At 32.5% G+C, this 25,809-nt stretch overlaps 1 protein-coding gene across 1 annotated transcript; it reads right to left on the bottom strand.

Annotated features, from left to right (window-relative positions):
- Positions 1 to 9,142: 9,142 nt before the first annotated feature.
- On the bottom strand, positions 9,143 to 21,056 carry LOC132714302 (male-enhanced antigen 1-like). Its single transcript, XM_060697141.1, has 6 exons — positions 20,942 to 21,056; positions 18,890 to 19,017; positions 17,589 to 17,758; positions 16,061 to 16,216; positions 11,741 to 11,819; positions 9,143 to 10,485 (listed from the first exon to the last, which is right to left on the bottom strand). Exons 2-6 carry the CDS (start codon positions 18,960 to 18,962, stop codon positions 10,289 to 10,291), a joined length of 675 nt encoding a protein of 224 aa, XP_060553124.1. The 5' UTR covers positions 18,963 to 19,017; positions 20,942 to 21,056; the 3' UTR covers positions 9,143 to 10,288.
- Between the last annotated feature and the right edge of the window lie 4,753 nt (positions 21,057 to 25,809).

Below are 25,809 nucleotides of genomic sequence, written 5' to 3'. Positions count from 1 at the left end.
TCATATTTCAAATTTTAACTATTAAGATTGTGTTGAAGATAAGAATTGATGATAAAATTTATAAATATTGGTGACCTTTGAGGCATGTTTAAGATATTAAAATAAATAACTACACAAAAATTACACACACTGTGAGTGAGTTACTGTAAGGAAAATGTAATGTTTTAGTTGAAAATGTATTCCACAGAAAAAAGCTTGTCACAGACAATACATGTACCTAACCAGTATAATGTCTGATTAACCCAAGTAGAAAGTGATTGTAAAGAATTGTCTCAGATGTCTGTACATAACTAGGAAAGGATCATGAAAGTGCAATTTTAAGGAAATTCATATTATTTTGAAATAAAGAGGACAAATGTTAACTTTTTAACAGGATCTCACTGTTTTGACTATTTCTGTAACCATGGCAATCATATTTCTTGAAAAAACTATAATAAGATGCATCATCTATCTAAATAAGTTTTGCTATCCATGTACAGTGCCAAGTTTCAACATTCTAGCAGGAGTATATTTTGAATTAAGCTCAAACTTAAGTCCCATATTTACATAATACTTCTTTTACTGTTTTTGATATTTCCATTACTAGAGCAAACACATTTTTTGTTTCATGACAAAGGAAAATGAAGTTCATAATCTTCATATAGTCCTTTATCCACATTCTTAGTATCATAAACCTCACACAAGCAATTTTATAATCATCACAGCATCATACTTATGTTCCACCATTAAATGTTCCATTTTGATCGTTTAATGAGCAACAACATATTTTGGCCAATGAAAATGATGTGCATAATCTTAATATGGATCTCTTTCCGCATATCAAGCAAGCTAGCTTGTGTAATTTATTCACAGAATAAAGGACAGACAGACAACATATTGTCCCCTCCGGTGAAAACAGTAAGGGACTAAAGCATAAATAAAGAGTTAGTTATTTGCGAAAGCTTAAATTTGATTTTAAAGTAGACAAAAAGAAAGAAATTCATATCTTTATACCCTGAACATGCTAAAATTGAGAGTTGAAAAGTAGAACTGTCCTTCGTTCATAATAAGTAATTTGAAATCATTGTATAAGGTCTGGTCAGACTGTATGGATGTGCAGACTGGTCTAGCATCTTGGTGGCATATAGGCAGGTCATAGTTGACACTAGAACTATAAAATATTAATCAACATTAAGTGTTAGTTATGTGCAATAATTCCACACTAATATGTACCTGATAATTGTGTGCATGCATATGTTTTATTTTACTATTATTGACATTATTGCTATAACCACAAGTTAACCTCATGCCAAGTTATAAATCTGACACTTCAAAAACTATAATAAGTGTGCTGGTATTTCATGACAAATCACCTATCAACATTTCATTACCACAAATACATTGATTCACCAAAAAATAACAACTTGTATCTATTTGACCATGCCCTTTGATTGAGGTCTAATCAGTATAAACAAAAGGTCAATCTAAAAGGTTTAAGCCCTTTGACTTATAATTTGACATGATGTCTTAATTGTTTAAATTTTAACAAAACTAAAACTTGATTTAGGAAAGGAAGTAAATTTAACCTGGCTGTATTATCATTATTATAATCATCATTAATAAAGACAAGAGGGCCATGATGGCCCTGAGGTCGCTCACCTGTATATAGCCCCCCCCCCCCCCCCCGGCCAATTTTTACCCAAGGGCTTTTATTTGAACAGACTTGGTAGACACCCATAAGGAGATGTTTCATGCTAAACATCTAAGTTCTAGCTCATTGGGTTTTTTAAAAGAAGATTATTTAAGTTTTTACTATACACATATAGTTAAAAACAATGACACCCCTGGGGCAGGGCCAGTTTTGACCCCCGGGCTTTTATTTGAACAAACTTTGTAGATATTTACTTAAAGATGTTTCATGTATAATATCTAAACTCAAGCTATTTGGGTTTTTTCAAAGAAGATTTTTTAAGTTTTTACTATATGCATATAGGGAAAATCAATGACCCCCTGGGGCGCGGCCAATTTTGACCCCAGGGCTTTTATTTGAACAAACTTGGTAGACACCCATTAGAACATGTTTCATGCTAAATATCTTAGCTCTAGCTCTTTGAGTTCTTTAAAAGAAGATTTTTTAAGTTTTTACTATATGCATATAGGGAAAATCAATGACCCCCTGGGGCTGGGCCAATTTTGACCCCAGGGCTTTTATTTGAACAAACTTGGTAGACACTCATTAGAACATGTTTCATGCTAAATATCTTAGCTCTAGCTCTTTGGGTTCTTTAAAAGAAGATTTTTTAAGTTTTTACTATATGCATATAGGGAAAATCAATGACCCCCTGGGACGGGGCCAATTTTGACCCCAGGGCTTTTATTTGAACAAACTTGGTAGACACTCATTAGAACATGTTTCATGCTAAATATCTTAGCTCTAGCTCTTTGAGTTCTTTAAAAGAAGATTTTTTAAGTTTTTACTATATGCATATAGGGAAAATCAATGACCCCCTGGGGCTGGGCCAATTTTGACCCCAGGGCTTTTATTTGAACAAACTTGGTAGACACTCATTAGAAGATGTTTCATGCTAAATATCTTAGCTCTAGCTCTTTGGGTTCTTTAAAAGAAGATTTTTTAAGTTTTTACTATATGCATATAGGGAAAATCAATGACCCCCTGGGGCGGGGCCAATTTTGACCCCAGCGCTTTTATTTGAACAAACTTGGTAGACATTCACTAGAAGATGTTTCATGCCAATTATCTAAGCTCTAGCTTTTACAGTTCTTTAAAAGAAGATTTTTTAAGTTTTTACTATATGCATATAGGGAAAATCAATGACCCCCTGGGGCGGGGCCAATTTTGACCCTAGGGCTTTTATTTGAACAAACTTGGTAGACACTCATTAGAAGATGTTTCATGCCAAATATCTAATCTCTAGCTCTTGCGGTTCTTTAAAAGAAGATATTTAAAGATTTTTCTTTCGGTTGCCATGGCAACCAGAGTTCTGCATGAAATGGAATTCTTTGAACAATCTTGATAGAGCTTCATACAAAGAGTATTCCTGCCAAGTTTCATAAACATTGGCCTTGGGGTATCATAGAAGATGTCCTTGGAATATTTAAAATGTGGACGGACGACAGACGACGGACGCCATTTGGTTGGCCATCCTAAAAGCTCACCTGCACTTTGTGCAAGGTGAGCTAAAAAGTTACTTAACATGATTAATTTACCATTAAAATATTAGAAGAACACCCTGAGTACTTGTATTTGCAATTATTCCACCTTAAATGGACTAAACTCAATTATTTGTATATCAAATTGTATCATACCTTCTTAAAGGGACTCCACTGAGGTTTCAAAGCCTAAAAACATAACATTTGAATTTCTTACATAAATGAGCTGGGGCACTTGAAACAGACATATATGCAAAGATAGTTAAAAAATATACTTTGAAATAAATTGAGTATTTTATTTTATGCTTTTCTTAGCCTGATTTGAGTGAAAAGCATTTAAACGCTGTTCATTTTGGGTCATTTTTTCACAATTTGAATTATTATTCTGGAAAAATGAAGTGCGTAAATGATCTTAGATTTTGCACAAAGATTAGTATATCTAGAAAAAAATATTTTCAGTCCCATCATGTCAAAAAACCTCAGTGGAGTCCCTTTAATATACATAAAAGTAACATTTTAGTAATAGTCAGAAGACTTGAATATAAAAAACTGATCAACTGTTTTTCTTCAATCAGAAATTTTACAAGATCAACAAAACATGTTCCTATTTAGGAGAACTCCAGCAATTTTGTCATTGTATTTTTCTTTCAAATAATACAATTTATTTAAACTTAAACTGCAACATCATGCTAAACATTATATCATAACATTTACTGTAGCATTTTAATTTGTTATATATATAGTTAATATCTTAACAATTATACCAAAAGAAAATTGATTTATGGAACATATTAAAACACATATATACTTTTTTGCATTAAAAGAAACTTGAATTACAATCCACTCTTAAAGAATATTTCATTTAATAGTTGCAACTGTCACCAGGACATGTGTCTCAAATAAAGTGCAATAATTGTATACATCTTTAACTATTACAAAATTATTAAGACATTTTTACACAAAATATTAAGATCTATTTAGTTATAACAACTAAAATACTAGAAGGGGTTTTTGTTACAAAAACATATGTCTCCCAAAACTTTGTATGGCTTAAAAAAAATAAAGCACAGAAGGCGCTGAATTTGTTTGGGTCTCAGAATGTCAGAAAGGGGAAGGTTGTGAGATTATAAACCAATTTGTTTGTATAGAGTCACCAATGCTGTTTCCAGTGTTATAACTATAGTAAATTGGCTATAAGACTAATTGCAACACTGATATTTGGCTTAAACAATTAATATATATATATAAAAAAAACCAAAAAAAAACATGTACCTTAAACCCTTAACTTGGATTTGAACTCCAGACCTCACGCTTCCTAAGCGAGCGTAAAAACCCCTTGACCACCGGAAAGATATAAGTTAACGGCCTGAAGAAAACCATATTATTCTAAATAAGGGTTTGTAACCCTTATTAATTTCGATATATTTTGTTCACGGTAAACCTGTTGTTTAACACTGCTGTAAATAATCATGGAGCTTAATATAAGCATGTATATCTATAAGAATAACACAATATTAGAAACCTTCGACCAATCGGGAACTATTTTTTCTTTACGAAAATTAATGCGCCTGTCATTTGACAATCTTAACGCAGTGATCTCCCCTTAATTTTTCTGCGTTAGTGTACATATAAAGGGAAGTAACCGCTTCAAGGTGTTTGGACTACTTTTGCCATTTGCAAATAAGCACATCAGGGTCTGAATTTTGGGCTACCATTATTTGTTTGGTCTGAAGACCCAAACAAATAAAACAGGTTTCAGCACCAGCAGAAGTAAAGAAAACTACTTTTTATTGTTTCTTCTGTAAGCATGTTTGCCCAACATCGCTTTCTGTTCTTTATACCATAAATGTGGTTTACAGCAAAAAAAAATTGTATTTGTTCCTAGTTTCTTCTTCAAAATGAAACTAGAACTATCACTAAATGTGATTAATACCCCCGCAAGACTGCTTCGGAAATGAGGAAGTTACTAGTAACAGAATACCTTGCAAAAGAACTGAAATAGAGTTATGGTTGTGGGCAATTAAAGACAGTTGTGGTTCTTGTATGTTGCATTTCCTTTCAATGTGGTTGACCATTGGAATTACTCTGTAATAAGTCCAAAAAGAGTTACGCTTCTTGAGCACTGCACTTCCTCTCATTGCGCTTCACCATTGAATGAAGTTTCATTGAATTCTAAACATTAGTTTTTAAGTTATGCACCTGACAAGGAAAAGGAACAAAGGGCAATAACTCTACAAATACTGAAGATGGAGTTATGGTTCTTGTGCACTGCACTTCATCTCACTGCCCTTGACCATTGTATGAAGTTTCTTTGAATTCCAACCATAAATTTTCAAGTTATGCACTGGTCAATAAAAAATAACAAAGGGCAAAAACTCTTAAATGAATCAAGAAAGAGTTATGGTTTCTGTGCACTGCGCTTTCTCTCAATATACTTGACCATTGTATGAAATTGTATTGAATTCCAACTATTAGTTTTCAAGTTATGCTCTGGACAAGAAAGAAGCAATGGAAAAGTAACAAAGGGCAATAACTCTATAATTACTCTGGACAGAGTTATGGTTCTTGTGCACTGCACTTTCTCTTATTGTGCTTGACCATTGTATGAAGTTTTTTGAATTCCAGCCAGTACTTTACAAGTTATGTTCCGGACAAGGAAAAGTATCAAAGGGCAATAACTCTGTAATTTGTCAAAATGGTGTTATTCTTCTTGTGCATTGCACTTCCTCTTAATGTGCTTGACGATTGAATGAAGTTGTATTGAATTCAAACTAGTAGTTTTCAAGTTATGCTGCGGACAAGGAAAAGTAACAAAGGACAATAACTCTGAAATTAGTCAAGATGGAGTAATGATTCTTGTGCACTGCACTTTCTCTCAATGTTCTTGATCATTGTATGAAGTTGTATTGAGTTCCAACCATTAGTCTTCAAGTTATGCTCCGGACAAAAAAAAGCAATGGAAAAGTAACAAAGGGCAATAATTCTGTAATTACTTTAGATAGAGTTATGGTTCTTGTGCACTGCACTTCCTCTTATTGTGCTTGACCATTGTATGAAGTTGATTTGAATTCCACCTAGTAGTTTTCAAGTTATGCTCCAGACAAGGAAAGGTAACAAAGGGCAATAGCTCTGTTATTAGTCAAGATGGAGTTATGGTTCTTGTGCACTACACTTCCTCTCAATGTGCTTGACCATTGTATGAAGTTATATTGCATTCCAACCATTGGTCTTCAAGTGATGGTCCGGACAAAATGCTTTAAAGGGATACAAATTTACAACAGTCTTTTCTGGGAGTTCTTTGACCTGATGTCTGTAACAGAGATAAAACAATAAACATAAGTGTGCTGTATAATATATCATTAGATCTAAAAAAAATCACACATTTCACAGAATATGTTTTATTAATTGTTCCCAGAGTATTTAGAGTTTTAATGTAAAAAGCAAATTTCATTATTTCTGTGATTACCTATAACTGGCCATATTTGTAGTGTAGTGTTTAAATCTTTTTCAAAATGCTGTAATTCTATCTGCATGCAATAGTTTTCTTTGAGACTTCATGCATTTGCAGATAAAATGTTGATTTTGATTTTTTTTTTAAAAAGTTTGGAATTAATATTACATGTTACATTTGTGGGTTTAGTGAAATTGCATTATTTCTGAAACACCACTCAACTATGTTTTATTTCACTTTTTTGTTGTTATTTCAATAATCTGCTCTGTAAATATCAGTACAGATCAATATCTTCTATCTAATATTTCTTGGAAATGAGTTTTATTTCATATATAGCTTATAAAAAAATAATTTCATTTACAGTACAAAACCTTCCATTGAAATATTATTACTTTGCTTCAAGCTTTTAAAAAGAAACAAAAAACATACTCAAATCTACTGGTTTTACTCCAGATCTGAGATTTTTTTTAAATTTATTCCAAAGAAATTGTATTAGTGGTTATAAGAACATAATTTTTATATGTATCTAGTGGTATAATAAAATAGACAAGATGTTGTGTTACATCTGTTAACCCCAATTTACAACAAAAAGTACTAGTTCCTTGCTGTATAAGGGAAAAGTATAATATATGAATGGAAATTTAACCACTTCATACCTTACAACACAGTGTAGACATTTTCATTTAGTGCTTTAACTATCGCCATTATTAATATTTAATGCCTAAAGAGACAGGAACAAGTTTGGTAAAAATAAATTCCCCAGGCCCAGATTCTTGTCAGTAACAATATACTGTAACTTAACAGAGGCATGACCTTTTGTTACTGTAAACAAAAATGTAAGTTGGCAGTCATTTCTATTTGATGAATTTGAAAAAATATTTAACTTACCAATAAAAGTTTATCAAATATAAATAAATGCAAGACCATGACCACAAACCATATATTTGACATACAATGGTAAAAAGGTATGTTTCGGTACAATTATGATTGAAAATATGTCTTACAACACTTTTTAATCAAAAAATACCCAGTGATGTACAATTTTAAACAAATCCAGAATTTTCTATTTTTAGCTCCTGTGACCTAGTTTTTCATCCGAGATGACCCATGTTCGAACTCATCCGAGCAATTACCTAGACAAGCATCCTGACCAAGTTTGATGATGATTGAGGCAAAAATGTGACCACTAGAGTGTTAACGAACAAATGTGGACGGACCACGGACATTCAACTATCCTAAAAGCCCACCCTGAGCAAGCTCAGGTGAGCTAAAAATGATATTTATGTAACTAGCTCAAATCGTCTACTATGTGTTGATTAGTAACTGTAAATTAAGAGGCCATTGGTACTGGTAGAACTTAAGATGTATCCATCTTGCTTGTTTAGCTTTATTTCATACAAACAGGTGGACAGACATGATTACATGCCCAAGGTCATAAAAAAATACATAAAGTAATAAAGTAAATTTCTAAGTTTTGGGAGAAAGAAATATTGGCGCTAGAGTAATAAACACATGTCATATATGATGTGGATAATAAGGGACATACATTTGAAGTTAATCTCTAAAAAAATAAAGATGTGAAATATTTTACTGCGCTAACTTTAACTAGAAATATCACATAGACACTTGGTTCAGTATTAAAGCTCTTCTTATACTTGGTTTAGTTGCACTACAAATGAGCTGCTTAATGTTGATGTTTGTTTTCCATTTATTTCTCTTAGACACGTATATTAATGATTACACATTTAATATTAATTATTTCCTACAATTTAGAAATAGAATTGACCAAGCATAACAAAGCAAGTTCTATGGTGTCAATATCATATCTTAATTAATATCAACACATTGAGTGATAGTGTGGCTGTGTGGTTAATGCCTTGAACTAAGGATTGCTGGTCGCGTGGGTTCAAACCAAATCAGGGACAAGCCGTTGTTTCCATGAGCAAGGAACTTTACACAGAAACAGATTAAAGAATGTTTCATTAGCTTATAGCTTCCAACAAAATAGAACTAAAATAAATTAGTATAAACTAACATATCATAATTGTTTATATAGTTGTTGTCCTTATAACACACTATCTTAATTATAGCACAATGACCTAAACTTCCCCTTGTTTAGTTTTCTAAAGGAAGCTGTCATATTAGAATTCATAATCAATATTGTGTTTAACTTAATATCAAAAAAAAATTCAAGACTAAAAATAGATTCAAAAATTTTCACAATTTTTATTTCACATATACACCTCAATTTCAGTTTTGATAATACAAAAAACCCCAAAAAAGCACCCCAATTTAAAATATCACAGTAAAAAATCTTCTTTTATCAAAAAAATCTTGCCCACATTTCTATAAAAAACACATTTAACACAAACACATTTTACAGTTTTTTTCAGGGGAAACCCGTTTTTATATCACTAAAATACATTTTTAAAAAGATAGCAAAAGTGTTTAGGGCTAATTTAACGTAAGTACTAATTTTGAACCTTTAAAGTGGGGTTTAAAGGAGATTTTTCCCCCATTTAAAAATAAGCCCAAATATAAATGGATGGTAATAAGATAAATTTCCCTGTGTAACAAATATAAGAATTATAGACACATAAGCTTATGCAAAATACAGGTAATATGTACCATTGCAATTCATGTAATAACTAAGTTTTTATCTTAACATTTAAGTACAGTTTTCAAGATATGGGAAAAGAATAAGATAATGAAGAGGTTAGCATCACTAGTAAGGTATTTTACTAGTAAGATTAATCTAATTTTTTTATTTATGTCAGTGTATTAAATTTGAAGAAAATCTTTGAAGTACATTTAGAGTTTTGCTCAGGAATTTTTTTCCAAGTGAATCTGATAAAGAGGAATAACTCTAAAAGAAGGCAAGGCAGAGTTATGCTCTGTTAGTGTTTGAAGTTTGAAAAAAAATCACTCAAGTACTTTTGTAGTTATGCTCTGGACAATTCCACTGATGCACAGACAGAAAACATTTCTAATATCACCTTTGCCTTTGATGTAGGGATAAATAAACCAAAGACACTGTATGAATGTGACTAACAGCTACAAAAGGAAATTAAAATAAAATATATTTTTATCTAAAGTAAGAAAGGTTTTCAATGTGCTCAAATCTTACACCAATGTATATGTTTTACAACAAACATATTTAGTTATTTGACTGCATTTGCAGAGAAAGAGAAGTATAACACATAGAGTGACCATAATTTCATGAATTCTAAGCTGAATATCAGCAATGGAACTGTCAATTATACCGATAGTGATATGTCCGGAAACCCTGACTGTAACAAGTAATGTTGTTTTCAGCAACTCGTAAAATCTAACGATTTTTTTCTCCCCTTAATTTTCTGTAAAATTCAACCAGTCTTTATATACATCTAAGTTTATCACTTTTAAGGTTAAATATGTTTTAATAATTATACATTGCTCATATTTAAAATAAATTACCTAAAAACGAAGCAAGTAGCTTTAAAATATTATTGACAAAACAATCTATTTATAGTCATGCAGTAATAATAAAAGCAACAATATTACATAGTATCTCAAGGCATGACCCTCTGTTTACATAAATGATACTCAAGGAATTATACCAGTACATGTAAAGGTTACTGTTGTATATATACTTCTTACACTCTTGTTCACTTTACTGTCTGTAGCTAAATGTCCTCTTACACTATATTATGATTCACTTTTATCTTGAATCTGACTGGTTCCTTTATTTACTTCTGAGTTATTTTTTTGACTGGTTTTAACTTTGAGCTTATTAACCACCTGTACCTGCCATTGGTCATCTGAGAGTGCCTTAGCCCAGTCTGGAATGTTTGAGGAGGGGAGTTTGATGTTTGACATCACTGACTTGATCTTATCTGTATCATCTGAAATTAATAAAGATAATACAATTAAATGATAAATATTCTTTTCAAACCGTTCAATCAAACTTAAGGATATTTTTTTACACAACAGTCTTAAATGATATGACATAGATGTGTACACAACTTTAAATACGCATAATCATATGTTAAAATAACAGATGCTGAATCATACAGACATAGGTAAGAATCAAATTTTAAATAAAGTCAACAAATATCATTCTGTACTTCTGGTTTGTAGGAATAGAACATAAAAAATCTGCAAACAAATAATGTATCTTTTATCTTTGAAGTTGCCTCTATAAAATAAACATTGTAATTACCATAAACAAGAGCCACCGCCGGGCGGGGGCAACGCTCGACTTTTTACTTTCTCTAAAAGCAAACAAAGAAATGTTTGAACAAAATCTTAACGTTTCCTTTTTATAAAATTAATCGTTCTGTCTTGTCACATTAGTTTTGTCTATATATTTTGTATATATAAATATACTAATTTATAAAAAAAGTATGTTTTGGGAAATGCAGAGTACAAAGTTCTTTAATTGTTTATACGTTTATTTCTGTTAGCGCTTTCAAATGTTTCTACATATCTTCAGACAGTAACGTATATATATATATATATATAAATAGAGACAATAATTTGAACTTCAAAGTCAAGGTCATTTATGAGTGAAGGTCAAGGTCTGTTAGGTTATTTTTAAGGGATATCCTTGAAGATTATTATGTTCAAGTTTGAAGACGATCTATTCAAAAATAACAAAGTTACAGCCAATAACAGCATGAACAAGCAAAATTTGGACTTTTAACCTTGAAGGTCAAGGTTAATTATGGATGAAGGTCAAGGTTAGTGTGGTCTACTGAAAGGTCTTGTCCCAAGGGTTGTTGTGGCCAAGTATGAAGACAATACACCAAGAAATAAAAAAGTTATGATCCAGGTTCAAGTTTGCGGACGGCAACGGCGGCGACGCCGGGACTATAGCAATACCTCTACTTTTTTTTTCAAAAAAAAAAAGTCGAGCTAATAAGATGATTCAATAACCTACAAGAAGTACCTTATATCTTGTTTACATGTTTACTTTTTACATCTTCTGATTAATGTACGTATATGTATTATTATGTTTTTAAGAACCTTCACCAAAATGACAAAAAATGTCTGAAAAGCTGCAACAGGTAACAGTTATTACTTAGTCCATATTTTACATTTTTATTAGTTTGTTCAGAAACAGCATCTTAATTTCTAAAGTTTTATACAAAATCTCACCTGTATCTTTTGAATGATCAGATTGTCTATCCTGGTTCCATAACATATCTTTTCTGTCTGGTCTAGGTAACTCGGGGACCTACAACAGACACATGTTAATGACATACTGCTAGTAAAGAATAGCTTCTTTTCCTTTACCTTATGCAATCTAGTTCCGAACAAAAGATGCAAGGTGAAAAAATAAGGAAAGTAAAGTGAAGATGGGACAAAGTATGAATGGGACAATCAACTACTGAGTAGATAAGTATACTTATGTTGGCATCCAATTGATGGTCTATTAATTGAAAAGCATAGTAGAGTTGTTATTTCACCAAAAATTTGTTGAAACCAGGCTCTGGTTGGTGATAACTTTGACTCATAGATAGCCCAGACACTTGATAAATATGACCGTTTTAACTTTGTTTTTCAACAAACATGTACATAGTCACCTAGTAATAAAGGAGCATGGAAGACAGTAAATTTTCACAACATATAAACAAGAGGGCCATGATGGCCCCGAGGTCGCTCACCTGTATATAGGCCCCCCACCCCCGGGCCAATTTTTACCCAAGGGCTTTTATTTGTTTATTTGAACAGACTTGGTAGACACCCATAAGAAGATATTTCATGCTAAACATCTAAGTTCTAGCTCATTGGCATTTTAAAAGAAGATTTTTAAAGTTTTTACTATACACATATAGTTAAAAACAATGTCACCCCTGGGGCAGGGCCAGTTTTGACCCCCGGGCGTTTATTTTAACAAACTTTGTAGATATTTACTTAAAGATGTTTCATGCTTAATATCTAAACTCTAGCTATTTGGGTTTTTCCAAAGAAGATTTTTAAGTTTTTGCTATACACATAAAAGGAAAATCAATGACCCCCCCCCCCCCCCCGGGCGGGGCCAGTTTTGACCCCAGGGCTTTTATTTGAACATACTTGGTAGACACCCATTAGAACATGTTTCATGCTAAATATCTTAGCTCTAGCTCTTTGAGTTCTTTAGAAGAAGATTTTTTAAGTTTTTACTATATGCATATAGGGAAAATCAATGACCCCCTGGGGCGGGGCCAATTTTTGGTAGACACTCATTAGAAGATGTTTCATGCCAAATATCTAAGCTCTAGCTCTTATGATTCTTTAAAAGAAAATTTTTTAAGTTTTTACCATATGCATATAGGGAAAATCTATGACCCCCTGGGGCAGGGTCAATTTTGACTCCAGGGCTTTTATTTGAACAAACTTGGTAGACATTCACTAGAAGATGTTTCATGCCAAATATCTAAGCTCTAGCTCTTATGATTCTTTAAAAGAAATTTTTTTAAGTTTTTACCATATGCATATAGGGAAAATCAATGACCCCCGGGGCTGGGCCAATTTTGACCCCAGGGCTTTAATTTGAACAAACTTGGTAGACACTCACTAGAAGATGTTTCATGCTTAATATCTTAGCTCTAGCTCTTTGGGTTCTTTAAAAGAAATTTTTTTAAGTTTTTACTATATGCATATAGGGAAAATCTATGACCCCCTGAGGCGGGGCCAATTTTGACCCCAGGGCTTTTATTTGAACAAACTTGGTAGACATTCACTAGAAGATGTTTCATGCCAAATATCTAAGCTCTAGCTCTTATGGTTCTTTAAAAGAAGATTTTTTAAGTTTTTACTATATGCATATAAGGAAAATCAATGACCCCCGGGGCGGGGCCAATTTTGACCCCAAGGCTTTAATTTGAACAAACTTGGTAGACACTCACTAGAAGATGTTTCATGCTTAATATCTTAGCTCTAGCTCTATGGGTTCTTTAAAAGAAGATTTTTTAAGTTTTTACTATATGCATATAGGGAAAATCAATGACCCCCTGGGTCGGGGCCAATTTTGACCCCAGGGCTTTTATTTGAACAAACTTTGTAGACACTCACTAGAAGATGTTTCATGCCAAATATCTAAGCTCTAGCTCTTATGGTTTTTTAAAAGAAGATATTTAAAGTTTTTTCTTTTGGTTGCCATGGCAACCAGAGTTCTGCATGGAATTAAATTCTTTGAACAATTTTTAAAGGTGACCACCAAAGGAACATTCCTGTGAAGTTTGGATGAAATTGGCTCAGTGGTTTATGAGGAGATGTCATTTAAAGCAAAAGTTTACGGACGGACGGACGACGGACGAAAAGCGATCACAAAAGCTCACCCTGTCACTTTGTGACAGGTGAGCTAATAAAAAAAACTGTTAAAATCTTGTGCCAGATAGCTTAACTAGAAATGTGTCATCATGCCACGGATGCCCCCGCATGCAGCCAAAATTTCAGATGTTATAATATTTAGTTCCAAATTTGTTTGCACAAATTATTGTTTTCATTTTAAGTTCAAAGCCCTTTAAACTTTTCAACGTTTACACAAACCATTTTCATACAATGTTCAAGGCACTGAAATTATTCAGTCTTAACCTTTTGAAAATAGCATATTTCATATTTGTAGCCAAAATAATGGCTACATACATTTCCACAAAAGTATGAGTGCTGAAAGTTCAAATTTTTTCCAATATTCAAGAAAGATAAGTTTGTCCAAAATCATTGAACCATGACCAAATTCAAACTTAAACTGCTTATTCCTAAGATGTATCTATATTATTTTCAAAGTGAAAGGGACATAACTCTGCCAAAAAATCATCGAACCATGACCAAATTCTAACTTGACCTGCCCATTCCTTTGACATATCCATATATCAAATTTGAGTTGAATATGTAACACTGTTGGGTAGATAATGAACAGAAACTGTAAATTTCATATTATTTTCAAAGTAAAAGGGGCATAACTCTGCCAAAAATCATCGAACCATGACCAAATTCGAACTTGGCCTGGGCATTCCAAAAACATATCCATATGTGAAATTTGAGTTGAATGTGTTGTACTGTTGGGGAGATAATAAACAGAAACTGAAAATTTCATATTATTTTCAAAGTAAAAGGAGCATAACTCTGCCAAAAATCATCGAACCATGACCAAATTCAAACTTGACCTGTATTTTCTCATGACATATCCATATGTCAAATTTGAGTTGAATGTGTTGTACCGTTGGGGAGATAATGAACGGAAACTGAAAATTTCATATTATTTTCAAAGTAAAAGGGGCATAACTCTGCCAAAAATCATCGAACCATGACCAAATTCGAACTTGACCTGTATTTTCTCATGACATATCCATATGTCAAATTTGATTTGAATGTGTTGTACCGTTGGGGAGATAATGAACGGAAACTGAAAATTTCATATTATTTTCAAAGTAAAAGGAGCATAACTCTGCCAAAAATCATCGAACCATGACCAAATTCAAACTTGACCTGTATTTTCTCATGACATATCCATATGTCAAATTTGATTTGAATGTGTTGTACCGTTGGGGAGATAATGAACGGAAACTGAAAATTTCATATTATTTTCAAAGTAAAAGGGGCATAACTCTGCCAAAAATCATCGAACCATGACCAAATTCGAACTTGACCTGTATTTTCTCATGACATATCCATATGTCAAATTTGATTTGAATGTGTTGTACCGTTGGGGAGATAATGAACGGAAACTGAAAATTTCATATTATTTTCAAAGTAAAAGGGGCATAACTCTGCCACAAATCATCGAACCATGACCAAATTCGAACTTGACCTGTATTTTCTCATGACATATCCATATGCCAAATTTGAGTTGAATATGTGCAACCGTTACTAAGATAATGAACGGAAACTGATGATGACGGAATGACAGAATGACGGAAGGACGGAATGACGGAAGGACGGAAGGACGGAATGACGGAAGGACGGAACAGGGTAACACTATATGCCCCGGCCATTACATGGCGGGGGCATAATAAAGTTTTATTATAATTTTTCTTATTTAAATTGTTTTTATGGACAAAAAGACATGCCCTTATACATCAAGAGCGGAGCATGACAAGAACAGAACATAAAACTTATCTCCAGTTGCATGTCCTGTTCAGGCTATGTCCTAGAGTAAAGTGAATTTTAGATACATGTAATATGTAGAGTTGTCATGATAGAATGAATCAGTATTTCCTTTTACTCATTTCAACCTTAATATTGAAATTACTTTAGTAAACAATAAGCTCATGTTGGTTAATCTATATGTGAATGTTGAAGAACTTTATCACTTCAAGATACATTTCTTCATTATAATCTTCTGAATCATAAAAATGCTGCTTCACAATCAAATTCAATGATTATAATATATTTTAAATCTATTTTTTTTTTGTTTCAGATAATGATAATCAATATTTATATATATTGTATAATGAACTACACTTGTACAATATTTCAGATCATAATTATCACCTGCATATATCCAGGTAAATTTGATGTATTTGGGTAGTCTGGATGTCTCACTTGGTGAACTAACCCCTCTGGTACATGACACTCCATATCTTCCTCTATATTCTCTATCACAGCTGAACCATTGTTACCAGGAGATGAATGTATATCTTCTTCTGTCTATATACATTAAAGAGAAAGATGTATATTTACATTTCATGAACACAAAAATTATTCTATCTCCATTAATTAGTAGCATGCCAAGATAAGTAACTGTTCAGCAATGATTCTACCAACATTTTAACTTTTCTGTTAGGGCAATTCTTCTCAATGTATAATTTAAGACAAACTTGGGTACTTATTTTAGCTTCTTTGTATTGTAAGTTTATTTTAACTTATCTCAAATTTATCTATGAGAACTAACCAATACTGGTGTCAAATATAAAGGAAACATGACCATGATCCAAAAACAACTTATGATCCTTGGATTGAAAAAGTTATTATTTATAATTATGAACAGAGCCCATCTATAAATAAGTTATTGCAAACCTTTTGTAGACAAATATTTAACAAATCAGTGCATTAATATCAAAGAAAATTTCATATTTTACAATGTACCTTCTTTCATACAAAAGATTACGTCACTTGAGTTGATTTGTCTAAGTATGAATTAAATCCAACCATAAATAAACAAAGCTATGAAATTCAATAACTTGACCTTGACAAGCAAGGTCATTTTAAGATCATGGTCACCTTCAATCATTCAATATGTCTGTTTTGTAAGTTATATTCCAACTTATAGATCAATAAGTATTTCTATTTTTATTAACAATGACCTTGTTTGACAAATGACCCAAAAAGACAAAATAGTAATCCAAAGCAAGGTCTCCACATAAGATTGCTATACATAACAATTTACCATATCTCATTCCTTTCTCTAGTTATTGACCATAAACCATTTTTCTAGTTTTGTTGACAGTGACCTTGTCCCAATCAAATCCATCCCTAGGTCTTCACGTAAGCTTGCTATATACCAAGTTTGATTATAATAAGTCAATCTGTTTGTTTGTTTGAGTTTTACCTCACACGGACACATTGTAGGTCATATGGCGATGTTCCAGCTTTATTGGTGGAGGAAGACCTCAGGTGCCCTTCTTGCATTATTTCAGGCAGGAATGAGCATCTGAGTAAAACCACCAATGTTCCGTAAGCTTCCTCACATGAAAGAATCCAAAGTTCCTGTCAGGATTCAAACCCAAAGCGGTGAGGGGCAAGTGGTTTGAATCCAACGACCTTAACCACTCGGCCTTGGTCGCCCCATAAGACAATCTGAACTGTAGTTATCAACCAGAAATCAACTGTTTGACACATGCTCAACGCCCACTTATCAACTGTCTTCCAGTCAGGCTTTCTCTGACTTGTATCAACACACACAATTGTTAATTTTCATACCCAATATTTAAGCTCAAAATAATAATGGACCTAATACATCTACATTGTTGTATTTCAACATGTCAAAAATCTCAATTTCTAATAATTTGACAGTGTTTACCTCAGAGTCTTCTTCTTGCTCTGATTCTGAGCTAATGTCTAGTCCTGCTTGACCACCATCTTGTGATAGAGCTTGGTAACCAATGTAACCACCATATCCATCATCATTATCATCATCATCTTCTTCATCACTGTCTGATATGTCCACATTTATCACCACAGCTGGATGCTCTACATGTAAATTGATAAATGGAATTTGAAACGGTTCTAATAAAGCCTGTAGTTATATATTTTTCTACCTACCCAGTAAGGCCCCCACGATTACACGTTTAAACGGATTCGTTTCGATTTTCATTCATAAACGTTTACGATATTGTTTATCGTTTAATCGAAATGACCATATTGTCTTATAATTTTTTTAATCATTGCCTGTAATCATGGATTTTATCAATTCTAGTGGTTTATTCCAAAGTAAACAAACGGAAAATAGGTGTTTACAGCCCTCCACACAGCATTACGGTGCAAAATTGCTCGTGACATAATACATTTTTGGTAAAAAATGGGTTTACAATGCAAAAAATGTGTGCTGACTCAATCGTGATGAGCCCTGCGCATTCTTTATTTGTACATGTGTAAAAAATAGAAAGAAAGACATCATTTGGCGACTCAGATACATGGTGTGTATAGTACATAGAGGTACCACCGTTTAAACGGTCTCGTTTCGGTTCTTAGCAGTCGTGTAAACGTTTACAAAAAATTGTAAACGTGGGAGCCTTACTACCCAGTAGGTTTAACAAGTAGATCTTATGGCATTGGTCTTATACTGTTTGAAAAATATGCCACTGGACTGTAGCTACAAACAAACTTACTTCAACAACTATAAAATATGTCCACTTAACACAGATGCCCTCACATTCCACTGTTGCAAAAGTCTATATAATTACAGGTGCATATAAACATTCCAGTTACATTTTATATTTTAGAGTCCAAATATTGTATGCTGAATTTTACTAGATCTGGGGCCATAATTGTTATTGCAATTATTCTTAAAAATGTACAAGTTACAAAGGAGCTTAAATTTATATGATGACTTGATATACTTCAAACTTTCTATGGCTCTAGCGTTATGTTAGTTGGCTTTATTAGAGAGCAACTCTAACAATCTCTAATATATTGCTCAGGAAAATTAACCATAATATACATGATATTATAAAAACCTTAAGTATTCTTTCATATCAACATTCCACAGCAAATACCTCTTATTTCTTTGACAAGTACACTTTAATCAACATTTATTACATATTATAATGTAACTGAAAGACAAAAATTATATTTATTGAAATATAGAAAATGTTAACAAACCAGCATCTTCAATTTCATGCTCATTATGAGAAGGGTGATCCCTATCTTCCTCTGGCTGGGGAACAGGCCCCATCTTTTCTACAATCACACTGTCCTTTCTTTTTATTTATGTAAATTCTATATTGAATCTGAAAAAAAAGTTAATATTTAACAGGGTCTTTCAAATAAAATGGCCTGGAAACACGCTATGTAAACCCATCTTGCTACAATTAAACAGGTCTCGGTATAACTCACTATAGTTTTGCTATATGCAAATTATGTAAAAAGGTCGAAAATTAAATACAAGAGCAAAAATGAAAAATTTAACGACATAATGTTATTTAAAAAACTTTAAACTTGTTGAAAAAAGATGAATATTTCAGAAAATAATGTTTTTAAAGCCATATTTGTTGAAATTTTGCATAAATTTTGAAAATGCACCAAATTAACATCAAATATTTGTAAATAACATCGTGAAACATCAAATATTTGTAAATAACATCGTGAAATATTATAATTTTACATTATACAATTAAATAAAAAAAATTTCTCTGTAAAATCAATTTCTTTTTTGTCATTGAACAATGCATGAATTTATAAAAAGCCCATGAAGCTCGGACCTATTTTCAAATATGAGAGTAGATTTTTACCTTGACACCGGGAATGAAAAATTCCTAATTTCATTGCAAATCTCTAAAATTGTTAGTTTTTATAGTTAAAATTGATAATATAATGTAGCCAGGGTTAGTTTTTAGTAAATTTTTTGATTGATTTAACAAAACATTATCGTATAATTTGATTTTTGAATGGTGATGTACTATGCCAGATCACGGCCGGTAGATAACCCAATAACATGACTCAACAGAGACATCTTTTTTCGTAAAATTGGTCTGACTCCAGACCATTCTATTTGAAAGACCCTGTATTTAAATAACATTTTTGTAAAGCAATCTTATCAGAGAAACTGGCAATATATTCCTTAGTCCAATATATTAAACTTTACAGGCTTGTTATAGCCTGACATCTAATAGTTATTGCTCAAAAACGCATAACATCATAAAAAATTAAAAAAATGTCTATTGTCTTGCCTTTCAAGCTTTATTCAAATGCTTATCTACTTTTCTTTCAATTTCATGCTCAATCATACACAAAAACTCTCAATGTACTTATCAATTTAAAATAAGATATAAACATCAATCTATTTTTGTCTATCAGCCATACTGGTTAAGCAAGGTGCTTTACAGATTGATTCCAAATTTTTGAACGGAAAAATATATTCGAACACACTGACGGTGCATGGGCAATTAGTTTGTTAAAAAAATATTCTGTTAGAATGTTCTGACTCAGTTAAACGCTTGCATTTGAATTAGCCAATCAGATTTAATTGGTCGATTTATTTCCCGAAAATATACCTGTAAATGTCCGAAAAAAAACGACCAACCAGATGACGGTTGTTTATATTCGTCAAGATGGCGGTGTTTTATAGAAATTTCAATGGGGAAATATTTTGAAGCCGCAGGTGAGTTTATATCACATTGTCATTATAGGTTATTGGTATATTTTGATTACTTTTATGTACTATTAATTGCCCAGCATGATAAATGCTTGTGATATTATCTCTAACGAATGCAACAGTCGTGTAACTTTGTGTTCCCTGCGTAGCCACGATCGATGTCGACCTCGCGAAAATGAACAGTTTTTTGTTACTTTGACGGCCAGTACTCGTTAAGTATAAGATATATAAGAAAAGTTTACATTGGTTTGATAGATAAATCATTCGACTACAAATTGCATAATTTCTTTTTATTCATGCTGTATCGTGTAAAATTGCGAGACAAAAACCCAGATTGGGCATAGACACCTTCTTATGGGAGTTGTTACCCTTGTCTATATATTAGTATATAGTGTAATGGGAATGGACTTGGAATATATTTCTGACTTAGGATAAATGTTTTCTACCATCAATTTGATCAAATACATATTTTGTGAACATTCAATGAGCCGTACCCTTTGTCCACCCCAAGTGACTGTGGTTATAAATCGACAAAATTAAAGCATACTAATATTTCTTACCGGTTTTAATTCTAAATTGGCACCAAGTTTAACATACCAATTAAAATAGCACATCAACAACCTAATTTCTACAAATAAGTTTGTTGTTGTTGTTGATGATGATGATAATCTGAATCACTAAACGCTTTATAAAAAATATCGTCCCCTTATCAACTCGACCGTAGAATAGAATAGAATAGAATAATGTTTTATTACCAATTATGGGCCTTCTCAGGCATACAATTACATAAAATATCAGTACATTAAATGTACATAAACAAAACAATAATAAGATAACATAAGCTAATTCTGATTTGATAACACAATTAACAAAGGACTAGTAACTATATGTATTCAACAAAGGCATTTTAAATGACAACACAGGGTTGTAATAGAATGCGAAATGGACTCCATTTCGCGAAATGAACTTACCGCCTACGAAATGGACATTTGTTTGTTTAACCATGATGAGTAATATTATTTTTAATATGAAAAAGGCAAAGCCTCAAAGCGAGCTCGATGTACTTGTATGAAAGCTCATTTTTATTTCAAATGCAGTGACGAGTGCCAAACTGTTACTGTACAGATCAGGGGAAGTAACCGCTGCGAGGAGTTTGGACGAGTGCGTGTGACGTCACACGTACTGTGTTAAATATGGCTCCGCCCCTGTCGTGAAATGAATAACGAGTTTTGAAAACGTTGATAAAACTTTGTTTATTTTATTTCATTCTATAATTTTTCAAGCGAAATAAAGATTTTTTTAAGTGAAATAAATGTAATACTTAACACGTTTGCGACATTAAATTAGTGTACTTGATTTGTTTGTTTTGCACGTGCTGTTTGGCGCTACGCTGTGACGTCACGTAAACATTACTTTAAACGTCTGTACAGCGTTAACGACTGAATAAAAGATATTGGTGTTTGGATTAATTTTCTTAGTTAGACCATTTTCTTTCATTCTAGATAGTTTTCACAACAAAATTCGACAAAAAGTTGTTTTCATTTATCAGATTTCAAACAAAATGGCGCCTTCGATTTTCATTTTTTATACACAGCTTCCGTTATTCTGGTTCCCTGTCCAATTATCGTTCCCATAAACGTGCGCGGGTGACCAGTCTACACATCCGTTTTCATTCAGAATTCCTCAGTTTTTATCGTTATCTTTAAATTCGAAAGGTTGCGATGTGTCCAATTCCGTACTTTGGACGAAAGTTTTCAAAACCATCACTTAGCAGGTACTCGCGTTACCGTAAAGCTCGCTTTGCGAGCAGGCCCTTCGGGCCAGCTCGTCGAGCTCGCTATTAATTTATGTCAAACATATGACATAAAACTACAGATTGAACCAATTAAAATTACTATTTTCCTATTTTATAGTCATATTTCTGAAAATAATCTGGCCTCTACGAAATGGAGTTTTCGGCCACGAAATGGAGTTTTCGCTTACGGAATGGACATTTGCTTTACAAATTATTGTGTAACTGACATGTCACAAAGGGTATCTTTTCTATTCACTAACGTTTATTCTGGGACGACAAAAATATTTTTGTCCCAGGTTAAACATATGATAATATGAAAAAGGCAAAGCCTCAAAGCGAGCTCGATGTACTTTTTATGTGAAATAGTATGAAATAATCGCTCATTTTTATTTCAAATGCAGTAACGAGTGCGTGTGACGTCACACGTACTGTGTTAAATATGGCCCCGCCCCTGTCGTGAAATGAATAACGAGTTTTGAAAACGTTGATAAAACTTTGTTTATTTTATTTCACTCTATATTTTTTCAAGCGAGATAAAGATTATTTAAAGTGAAATAGATGTTAAACTTAAAACGTTTGCGACATTAAAATAGCGTACTTGATTTGTTTGTTTTGCACGTGCTGTTTGGCGCTACATTGTGACGTCACGTAAACAATACTTTAAACGTCTGTACAGCGTTAACGACTGAATAAAAGATATTGGTGTTCGGATTCATTTTCTTAGTTAAACCATTTTCTTTCATTCTAGATAGTTTTCACAACAAAATTCGACAAAAAATTGTTTAAATTTATCAGATTTCAAACAAAATGGCGCCTTCGATTTTCATTTTATCATTCACAGCTTCCATTATTCTGGTCCCCTGTCCAATTATGGTTCCTATAGACGTGCGCGGGTGACCAGTCTACACATCCGTTTTCAGTCAGAATTCCTCAGTTTTTATCGTTATCTTTAAATTCGAAAGGTTGCGATGTGTCCAATTCGGTACTTTGGACGAAAGTTTTCAAAACCATCACTTAGCAGGTACTCGCGTTACCGTAAAGCTCGCTTTGCGAGCAGGCCCTTCGGGCCAGCTCGTCGAGCTCGCTATAATATAAAACAGAATCTTTCTATTTGAAAGACCATGTATAAAACACTGAACTTAATGTGGCATTATTATACGATTATTTTCAAATGTACAAGCATAAATAATGAAAAAAATATAAACAAAATTGTTTAAATAATAATTTTATGTCATATATCACTTGTTCATTATTAAAAATGATATTAAATAGTACACTTAAACCAAAATTAAAGAGACAAATGTCCATTTCGTAGTCGAAAAGTTCATTTCGCGAAATGGAGTCCATTTCGCATTCTATTACTACCGGACAACACATAAAAGAAATAGAATTTGTAAAAAACCTCAACATTGACTAACCCACAATATCTTTTGAGATGTACATTGACAAAGACTAATTAATGATGTTAATAAATAACTACAATTACTTATTATGCATAAAAGTTCTATTATTGTTGTACTGTATAAATGTATTTGACTAAAATGATTAGTTTCGCCCTCAATTTTCTCCGGTCGAAGGCCGGTCTTTTTTCAGATTGACTTCCCGTAAATTTTACAGGGAAGAACTGAAAATAAGAAGAGTTTTCATTGATCATTTTAAAATTACAAAATGAAATCTGAGAATCCCATTGACCATTCCAAAATAAAATGTAAAACATTCTAAGATAACTAAAATGTAAAGGATATAGTTCTTTCCATTATGAAATACAATGTAAAGGATAGTTCTAACATAAAATGTACAGGATAGATTTTTAACTTTCTAGTTAAATGGCTCAGTTATTTAAGATCTGTTTAATAATACTTCTTGCATTCAGATCCTATTACATTTTCTAGTGAACAGTTTCTTTTACGTAAGAATTTACTGAGTTTTTTTAAATGTAGAATATATGAGAACTTAATTATCCGGTACCCTTAGTTTATGATGTTCAATAAGTGTCTAATATATTATATGGTTATAGATGTGTTCAATAGATATAATGTCTATAATTTTTTTATATATTTTTGCATAATAATCAAGTATTACCGGCTGTGTACATATGTTGTTAGAAATTGAATTTACCTACCGAAACATGACAGGTTGGTTTAGAAACACATATATCTTATAAAGTGTTCCATTTCTCAAGATTATTAACCCTACAAGAAATTATTATGTCATTGTTATGCAAGCTATATGACTTTGCATGGAAAACTAAGAACCAACATATGCAAGTTAACCAGTTTTCCTTCAGTCGAGTACCTTTTTTATGAAGAAACTTCATGTTGTTTTAATGTCAATGTTCCGTTACAATAACTAACGAAATTTACCGTTACTGAGAATTAAAATTATGCTGCATGCATTTTGAAATGCCCTCAATATTTTTTTCAACGATAAGGGAGGCAATGTATTTATAATCATGTAAATGCAATAATTTGTATTAGGGGTGCATGGAAATAACATTAGAAAAAAAAGATGAAAACTATTTTTGAAGTTACTGGAATACATGCTAAGAAAGATTATTACTGCTAAGTTAGTTGCTATGTAAGAGGACCAATAAATATGCTTAAATAATGTGTGGAAAGAAATAAAAAACCTTTTCCAAACTTATTCATCAAAAAGTCTAATTTGACAACGTACGTATTGCAAAATTGAAAATGTTACAGACTTTGTTTGATTTAATTTTTCCTATAGAACATGATGCTTGAACGCAACGTATATAACTGTTAGCAAAAATTATCTAAACTATCCAATAACTTATTGGCAGATATTTACAATAAAAGAAATAAGATACAAATGTATACACATGTAGTTTAAATCTAAAAGACTCTCTCAAACAACACTTGATAAAAAATCTTTAGCACAGACCAGACATACCTTATACATTAGATTTGGAATAAAAATCATGTCACTTTTAATAATCTTGAACTAAAATAGAGAAAAACAGAATCCCTAAAAGAAAGTCCAACACGACAAAATTGAAAATGTTGCAGGCTCGGTCTGATTGAGTCTGTTCATGGACGGTACTGGAAAGTGCAAATTACCGTTCACGCCCCTAGCACCGGCTTAAGCAGAATTCAACATTTAAACACGAAAATGGTGAACGTTTGGATTTAGAAACAAATATCCGCAGATGTGTTTATACGGCGGTAATCATGGAACCTTCAACGCGACACAGTAGTGCCATTCCTTGAAAAGCGGCGTATGGTCCCCAAGTAAAAGAATGCGTGTGCCCTAAACGAGAAATCAGTTGACTGAACTAAATAAATGAAATTTTGAAAGGGGATCTACAGTTAATGCTGGTCCAGGTTAATGCAATCGTACGTAGTTCTAAATCACACAAACCTATTTTGTAATTCATACTCAATGTGGCTTATTAGCAAAAAATAACATGTATACATAAATGTTAATTTTATGACAAATATCACATCTTAAAATGGAATCTAGACATATCCCCTCCCAGACAATTCATCAAATTTTGAATCTCAAGACACTACACCCCCGACAATCGGCAAAAAACTTTATCCTCATATTGGTTTCTAGAGTAAATATTTCAACATCAAAAAGCTTTTTTAATTACCCTTTTTTAACTCCTTGCAA

The sequence above is a fragment of the Ruditapes philippinarum genome, unplaced genomic scaffold (assembly GCF_026571515.1).
Source record: "Ruditapes philippinarum isolate M1 unplaced genomic scaffold, ASM2657151v2 ctg525_1_1_1_1, whole genome shotgun sequence".
Lineage (NCBI taxonomy): Eukaryota > Metazoa > Mollusca > Bivalvia > Venerida > Veneridae > Ruditapes > Ruditapes philippinarum.
This window is presented reverse-complemented; position numbering and strand designations above follow the sequence as displayed.